We start from the raw sequence: 9657 nt of genomic DNA on the forward strand, positions 1-9657 counted from the left end.
ATATTTGTGTAAATGCACAGTACCAAAAAAGACGAACAACAGTTTCAACACAGGCGTCACAAAAGGAGCAGTTGGAGGAGATATATCACTTTAATTTTATTAAATATAATGACGGCCTGGGTAGATTTCATGAATTATTTTATAAGAAATCTCTTTTACTGTATTTGTTAGAAAATAACTATGAGCTGCATCCATACCTTTTACCAACAAATATTATCCCCTGCATTATTCCTCCTCTCTCCCTATCTCAAACCGCGCACTCGTCCACTAATAATAATCCCTCTGTAGTACACATCAGTCAGTCGAGTGCACTGTGTCGGGGGAAACTGCACAAATCAAGGTGTCCGGCAGATCTTTATAATAACCCTGTTCACGTCTGAGTTTATGGATTAAACACGTGTTGTTGGATACAGGTGTTAAATCACAGCACAGAGAACAGCACCTGCAGCTCTGTGTGTGTGTGTGCGTGTGTGTGTGTGTGTGTGGTGTCCTCATCTGCCAGCTCACTGATCCTCTGTGATGTTGATGTTTAGGAAGCCGCGGCGTCTCCATCTTTACACAGTGAGAGCCGACACCAGAGCCGCTCCAACAGCAGCAGACCGGGCTGCACCACCCGAGCCGCTCATCACCCCAGCACCAGCGCACAAACACACATACACACTGACCAAGCTTAAAAGTGGAAGGAAAAGACATCCCATAATGCAGCTCAAATAACAGGAAATAAAGACAGCAGTCATCAACACTGCTGCAGTCTGCACATCTCCTACAGTGAGGAGCGCGCGCACACACACACACACACACACACACACACGCACACACACACACACACACACACACACACGCACGCATGCACCCCTGGTTTAGATGCAGGTCACTGATGAGAAGATGATGGATATTTACTGTATGATGACCCAAATGGCCTGAAACGGCCAGCAGGCACAAGACGTCAACATGCCGTCAGATTGATGTTTACCCTAAGGGTGTGGAAACGCTGCATTTTGTTTGGAAATGAAAATCGGGTTTACATCAGAACTCAACGTCAGCCCGATGTCACTGTCCAACCTAAAACCAACCAAATTTCAGCGTCTAATGATCTTACAGCTTGACGTTGTGTCGACGTTACCACCATGACGTCTATCAGATGTTGAATTTTGGTTGCCATACCTGATGAGTAAATGTCAGTATGTGACGTCAGTAGGATGTTGGTTTACAATGTCGGCTCAACATTGGATTTTGGTCACTTTCTAACAACCTAAAATCATCCAAATATCAACGTTATTTGATATCAATATTGGACATTAAAATAGTGTTGTCCCTAGACGCTGACTAGACATTGAGTTTTGGTCACCTGACATCACAACCTAACCCTAACCTAATATTAGCGTCTGATGATGTTGTGTTCCTGCTGGGCGATACCTAAATGCACTACAGAATGTGACGTTTACACACACACACACACACACACACACACGCACACACACACGCACACACACACACACACACACACACACACGCACACACACACACACACACACACACACACACACACGCACACACACACGCACACACACACGCACACGCGCGCGCACACACACACACACACACACACACACACACACACACACACACACACACACACAAATGACATGTAAACACACCAGCTTTATACAGCACAAAACTCACTACTCAAGAGAACTTTTAAAAGGGCTACTCTTTACTTCTGCTTTGAGTAATATTTACAACAGGTACTCTTACTCTACTCACACTACATTTTTAGACAAGTAATGGTGCTTTTCCTTAAGTAACACATTCCACCCCTACACACACGCACACACACGCGCACACACGCGCACACACCAGAGGAAGAGGAGTTTATTACCATGACAACGATGATTATGCGACATGTGTATGAAAATGCAGATATGCTAATAAATGATGTTTCCCACAATGCACTGCACCTGATCCTCTATTACCAGAATAATTGACATCACACACACACACACACACACACACACACACACACACACACACACACACACACACACTGCACTGTTAATTCACTGTACACAGATAAATACAGATGATGGTAATAAATAGTTAATAAATTAAAGTTGCGCATGCGTCACCACTACAGCACACACACACACACACACACACACACACAAACACACACACACACACACACACACCCTTTTATAAGTGACACTGTTTGTGTCTGTCCATACTTGTTTTTACATCCCAGTGGGGACTTAAACTGGAACACACACAGACTCGGGGGGGCTTGAGTCACTGTGGACCCTCCTCAGAGTCAACATGAGCATGAGTTAGCAGATTGAGTCCTGTGAGGGTGGAGGAGGGCGAGAACACCGTCAGTACAGCAGAACATCAGTGCAGCGCTGAGGAGAACACACCGGGACACAGGACTGTGAGTGTGTGTGTGTGTGTGTGTGTGTGTGAGTGTGTGTGTGAGTCCTCTAAGCGACCCTGTACGCCGTCATGCGAGCGTAGTTCTGCCCGTGGCTGCGCGCTGCCCACACCATCAGTGCCGCCGCCATCATCAGCAGCGGCGCCGCCATCAGCATCAGGTACAGCGCCCAGCCCAGCGCCGCGTCCACACGGTCCGGCAGCACCGACACACGGTGCAGCAGATCCGTCCCAGCCAGGAAACAGCAGACGGTGGCCAGAGAACACAGACCTGTGCGTACACACACACACACACACTATAATAACACACACGCTGAATGATAACACACAGGCAGACAGAAACACACTCTGACCTGCCAGCAGATGCAGCAGCCCAATGAACAGCGCCGGCGTCACACTCCCACACACACATGCGCAGAAGCCCAGCAGAGCCGAGAACAGGACCAGAAGGAGAGCAGCCAGCGGCAGGAGGAGCTGACAGCGCCACAGGTCTACACACACACACGCACACGCACGCACGCACGCACACACAGGGCATGAGCAGTTACATTATTCTACATCTCTGAGATCTGATTTCAGCACGTCGGTTCAGAAGTTTCCAGATAAACTGATCAGACAAATCAAGAGTAGAAATGATGAAACAAACACTAAAGCCATAACAATACAGCTCATGTGTGTGTGTGTTAGTCTCTTGGTCTGTCTGTTTGTGTGTGTGTGTGTATGTTAGTCTGTCTTGTGTGTTAGTCTGTCTGTCTGTCTCTGTGTCTCTGTGTCTCAGTGTGTGTGTGTGTGTGTGTGTGTGTGTGTGTGTGTGTGTGTGTGTGTGTGTGTGTGTTACTCACAGGTCCGGATCATGTCCTCTCCGCTGTTGTGGTTTCCCGGCTCTCTGTATTTGGGTGTGAACTGCTGAGAGAGGGAGAAGCTCACACACTCCATCACCATCTGCGGGTCTGCGGGAGAGAAGCGACACACACCCGCTCAGAGATGACGGAGAACCGAGCAGACACTGCTGGACAACAGTAACAGTAACAGTGATGATGATAATAACGCAGGGTCAGTTACCGGGCTCCCGGTACCAGTGCGCGTCAGTGGGCGTCTGCACGCACCGCCACCACAGCCCGACGGTCCCGTTCATGCGGAACAGCGCGTCGCTCGCGGTTTTCTCGTCGAAATCTCCGTCCAGAAACTCCTCCTGCAGCGCGCGCAGCTCGGTGGCGTTGGGCTCCGCGCGAACCGGAGGGCTGCAGTACCGGTACCAGTGCGGGGAACCGATCGACACCGACACATACACGGCCGCCAGCAGGCTGAGCACCGCGGCGATCACCAGCGCTGTGGCGTGCCGGTTATCCACCATCGCGACGCGATAAACACACTATGTAAACACGCGCGCCCGGTCACCGTAAACACCGGATCCGCTGTCCTACTTTCCGCCCGTCTGCTTCACGCCATCTGTCAGTCTGAGAATAATGTCACTGCGGAGGAACACACACACACACACTCACGCTCAGGATCACACACACACACAGGAACACTGCTGCAAATAATCACAGCGCTACGAGCTGAACTCGACACGTGCGTGTGTGTGTGTGTGTGTGTGTGTGTGTGTGTGTGTGCTTTATTCTGCTAGAAGCAGATCTGTGGTAAATCCACGCGCTTTCCGGTCTGCCGCGGGGGTTGTGGGTAATGTAGTTTTATACGAGAAACGCGATTCATTCTTCTAACATGGATCAACCGAAACTTCGAGATATAGAGCTGGACACACTCTCATAACGCCAACATCGTCACTACACACTGAAGATATTAAAGATAACTGCTGCTCAGGCACAACCTGAAGATGTGTTTAATATATGGACACAGCACTGATCTGCAGTCCTGCTCAATCTCACACGGCGGTGTGTGTGTGTGTGTGTGTGTGTGTGTGTGTGTGTGTTTAGCCAGATCAGTAATGCTGTGTGTAAATCAGAACACTGTTTACTGTCAGCTTCAGTGATCAGAGCCTGCATGCGGCTGCGGCTGCAGATGTGGCTTACTCCGCTGATTATTATATTATTGTTGTTGTTATTATTGTTGTTGTTGTATGGGAGCGTTCGTCTCTATAACTGTAAACAGAGCTACTATTCTGAACCTGCTGCTGAGTTAATCAGAGGGTTTGGGCTCGCAGGGTTTTGTGTTCAGTCCAGCGGCGTCTGCACTTGTCAGGGTACAGTTGCTCTTTTACTGGACTGCAGGTTTGTCTGTGTCTGCTGCAGGAGACTCTCTCTGTTTATTTATCTCATAATTATGAAAATAATCAGTCATTTAATACGTTTAAAGTGTCCAGTACGCTCCACGTGCTTTACTCAATGCTGAATGTGGTGCTCAGAGACATGTAGAGCTGTACAGACACTAGAGAGGGTCAAGAGGGAACTAACCTGCATTGTTCAGACGGCTGAAGAGATCAGCATTTCTGTCTCCAGCTGAACGTGATGTGCTCATGCAGAGGTACAGCAGACATGAGCAGATGTTTAATACAGCAACACCACTGCATCAGGCAGACACACGGCATGGGGAAACAGCTGCTCAAGGTAATGCGCAACATTACATTTCAAATATTTAAGTAGGATAAAATCAGTCATGTGTGACGTTTATTACCTTTTCACTTGATGAAATGGGGAACTGGCCGTAATCTTTATTAAATGGCATAAAATTCATTTCATTCATTCATTTTGTTTTCAGCGTAGTCCTTTTATTCATCAGGGGCCACCACAGCGGAATGAACTGCCAACTTATCCAGCATATGTTTGATAAAGTGGATGCCCCTCCTACTGCAACCCAGTACAGGGAAACACCCATACACACTCATACACTACGGCCAGTGTGGTTGGACTGTGGGGGAAACCAGAGCACCCGGAGGAAACCCACGCCAACACGGAGAGAACATGCAAACTCCACACAGAAACACCAACTGACCCAGCCAGGACTCAAGCCTGCGACCCTCTTGCTGTGAGGTGACAGAGTTACCCTCTGCTTCACCGTAATATAACTTTAATAATTATAAAATGCGTTTATCACAGCATATATGAAACACAAAACAGCATTCACACCTGTGCACAACTAAATGTGGAAGCTTCTCGCTGAGCAAGGCTGCCAACATGAGAAGTGCTGCTGTAAAACCAACTGCTGGAGCAGAAGATGTGACATACAGGCAAATCTGAAGGAATCCATCCAGAGCCAGACTATAATAAGATTAATCAAGTGGAGAAGGTTTAACCCTACAGCAAAATGCTCAGTTTTAAATGAACTTCTAAGTGTCCACACTACTGAGTGCCCAAGAAACAGGGAAGCACAGCTGCTGATAATGAGTTACTTATATCATAATCGAGGATTGCTAAAAAAAATGTTTATGTTTGTTGTTTTGTTTACTAGAAACCACAGCTGCTGGTATTCTCCAACAAAATCATGAAAAAAATACCAATTTATTATTATTATTTTAACAATGTAGGTGCTATATGGCAGCAAAAAGTTTCTATAAAAAGTACTATATAGCATCTATCTCTTAAGTTGCTGTAAAGCACCCGGTTCCCCTTTTATTACGAGCCAAAGAACCACCTTTGGTGTTATTTAGCAGCTTTTTAGGGTGTACAGTATGAGTCTATATAAAGCAGAAACACAATCATGGCTAAAAGTTTTCTGGATAAACTGACCAACATTGACATGGAAATACAGCAGCACTGAGCAGAACGTCAGCAAACGCATGCCGATTGGGCTAAAGCTGCTTTTACATTCAGACTTTCTCCTTAATAATATAATTTCAGAAGAGTATTCTTTGCAAATTGTAAATAGTAAAATTAAATGAGCAGCCAGTAAATATCAGAGAACAGCAGTGTTCACAGTCAAATAAATAGTTCTGCGGATGTTGTTTTGAGGTCATGTTTACGTGTAGTTTCAAGACTAATATTCAAAGTACCATGGTAAACTTTATCGGGAGCGTTTCACGAGTTGGATTAATGAATGTGCACATATAAAACTAACTTCACCTTAATGGCATGGTGTAGTAATATTTCTTAGTATATCACCTTCACACCAAACAGTCTAATAACAGTGAAAACATTAGACAACTGCATTTACTCATTTAATTCCACCACATAAAACTTTAAAATGTGCAGTCCTGCTGTATACAGAGCCAAACATGGTAAAAGAGATAATAAAAGAGACTTTGGCTGGCTCCAGTGTGTTTAAACTCACTCAAATCAGTCAACATGTCTGGTTCAGGATCCTCTGAGCAGTTTCTGGAAGCATTGGAGAAACCAGAGCATCATCATCATCATCATCATCATCATCTTCTTCTTCTTTAGGTTTTAATGGCAGCTGGCATCCTGTTTGTTGCATTACTGCCCCCTTTTGTATTATTTTCTTTTACTCTATATTCTTTTTTTTCCAGTCCAGTTTTCAGTCCAGAAATTTATCAAACACTTCCTTCCTTTCTTCTGCACATTCTAATATACTATTGGTATTTATTTCTGCATTTATGAAACTTATCAGTTCAGTTGCCATTTCTTGTCTGTCTTGTATAAATTGACTACATGACATCAATACATGTTTCACTGTCTCATACTCCTGACACTGATTTCATAATCCTGTTCCATGTTTTCCCATTCAGTAAAGAGATCTATTTTAATTTCTATGTCTCATTCTCATTCTGTTTATAGGTGCTCGTTCTTTCTACTCATATTAGAAACCAGAGCAACATCAGGAGTAACCTTTTGTATCATGAGAAGTGAAAGAGACCAAGTCTTTATTAATTAATCTAATTCTTGATATTTTTTTCAAAGTATGTACTAATAAAAAATTTGAGCATTATATATTTAAAATAAGAAAGAAATGTTGAAACTGTACTTTGTATTTTATGGTCACTTAATCTGTAATGGCAACTGATTTACATAAATCAATTAGCATTATGAGAGTTGATATTCAACTTAGATATTAAGGCGATTTTGAGGGACCCCACTAAATCAGCTCTACTCCTCAAAGATGGTAACCTATAAAAATATATTTTTTTATCTGTAATGACATTTTTTTTATTCAACACTTTTCTACATATTATACAGATTGAAATGCTGAAAAATGAAAACAAAATATTAAAAAACAATGGAGATATAAGGGATTAAAACTGACCTACAGCACACTCAACAGAGAACAAACGTGATTGGTTCAAAAACACGAATAGTAATGAGTCATTTGCATATGGTCTATTCTCCAATAGAACACAAATTTAGAGGGCTTTATTAGTTTAAATATCATAATCAAAGTATGAGAAAACAACCTAGACATCAGACAATCATATTCTGAATGAAAATATGCAAACAAGAACAAAGAAAAACACAAACAAGCAAATGGTCATGAAATCACTCACCGTTGCCGAAATGCTGTGTCTCAACACCTTGTCAATGGGCCAGACTCACCACTTCCTCAGGGTAATGCTCCCAACGGTTGTCCTTTATTAGGATGATGTCGGATTGGTTCTTGCATTGCCTTAGAGGAGGGGTCTGGTAGAAGAATGATATATTCATTGCAATATATCCGCCAGACTGAACCTCGACCTGGCCTCCTAAAATATTATGTTTTGCTTTATGAGTGGGAGGTCAGGATTATCTCTTTGGATGCTTCTGGTCACATTTAAGCAAGTTTTTAAGTCATTTTGCATTATGGAACTCCTTGAATGTTGACTGGTGGTATTCTGGAGAAAATCAGCAGGGAGTGAGAAGGCAATGACATGTTCATGGCCAACTTTTACTCCTGAATCTACCTGTTAGATTCAGCTGATTTGGGCAAGGGCTCTCCTGTTCCCTGGAGATATCTGGGGTCCTGGGGAGCCTGGTCTCTGGAATAGCCAGAGTAGGCCCCAAACAGAAACCTCTTCAGACTCTTCTCGGGTGACCTGGGCAACCTTGCGGTGTTAACAAAAGGTCACTTGGGGGAGTGGTAAGTATTCAGCCCCCCTGGGTCCACTTGGACAGCACGCAGGGACGGTGGTCTTGGGTGAATGGCCTTAAATGAAGCCCAGTCTTCTACTGGTGATTAGCACCTCCACACAACAGCACATTGTGCATCAACACCACCTACACCAGTCATTCGAGAACTTTTCAAAAAGTCAATTCAACTCAAGATCTACTAAAAGACTTGTAACCCCAGAATTTACTAGGATTAAGGTTAGGGAGTAAAATCAGAACTTCCATAGGGACACCTCAAAACACCAGATCTTCTCAGATTCATAACCTTCATAGGTCATATGTTGTGCGGCTCTGGCTAAATTTTATTTGAAGAGAATTACCAAAATGTAAAATTACTGAAAATGATTAGAGGGAATAAATTATATATTTAATCTTTGAACCTGATTAAACCATAATAATGCAACAGTGCATTGAATTATACTAGCAGAAATATATTTTTGGATAGGCCTTGCAAGTGAGCAGGCACTAAAACTAATAAAAAATATAGCACTAAAATTTCATTTAACTATAAATGACATTACACAGCTGTTTATCAAAAGTTAATGACAAAAAATATGCCACATTTGATGGTAAACCCTTTAAGCGATGACTGTTTCAGTAGTCAAGCATTAAATGAATGCAGCAAGTGAAAAACTAATAAAACTCATATCAGGACATAAAGAACTGATATTTAGTAAAATGCTGCTTTTGTATTGTCATTTTATTGTATGAATTGATGTCTTATATTAACAAGTTGTACACATTCCTGCTTGACAGAAAATATTTGCATAGCTACCCAGTATATATTAAAGATCAGAGAACAAAACCTTAGTTAGCTTAATCCTATTAATCCTAAGATCAAGATGGCAGTTTACTCTGGATTAGCCTAAACATTAATCCTAACTCTTTGCCCACCTGTGTCCTGTCCCATATATATTGTGGGGAGGAACTTGGGGACTGGTGCATGAACCTGAAGCCCAGAAAGGCTGGGAGTGCATGGCGTAACCTGTTCTAGAATCCTTTGGTTCCTTGTTCTGAACTGTAAAAAAAAAGAGAAATTATAGCAGCGGGTGTCTACATCAGCAGTAACTAAATCTACTTTTTATAGATTGAAACAGCCCTAACCAACCCCCACCCCTAAACGACCAAAAGAGGCTTGGCATGTATTTAGATAATGTTCATCTACTTTTCTATTGAATTAAGCCCCAACCAAAAGGGGTTTGGTGTTAACTTGAATAACTTTCATCTCAGATTATCTATTTGA

At 43.2% G+C, this 9657-nt stretch overlaps 1 protein-coding gene across 1 annotated transcript; it reads right to left on the minus strand.

Annotated features, from left to right (window-relative positions):
* Window positions 1-1856: 1856 nt before the first annotated feature.
* On the minus strand, window positions 1857-4021 carry cldnd1a (claudin domain containing 1a). Its single transcript, NM_199961.1, is given in 4 exon segments — window positions 1857-2695; window positions 2778-2915; window positions 3267-3374; window positions 3487-4021. Coding segments are annotated over 4 exon segments (759 nt in total). The 5' UTR covers window positions 3779-4021; the 3' UTR covers window positions 1857-2474.
* Window positions 4022-9657: the final 5636 nt, after the last annotated feature.

Source organism: Danio rerio, chromosome 7 (genome assembly GCF_052040795.2).
Source record: "Danio rerio strain M-AB ecotype USA chromosome 7, GRCz13ab, whole genome shotgun sequence".
NCBI lineage: Eukaryota > Metazoa > Chordata > Actinopteri > Cypriniformes > Danionidae > Danio > Danio rerio.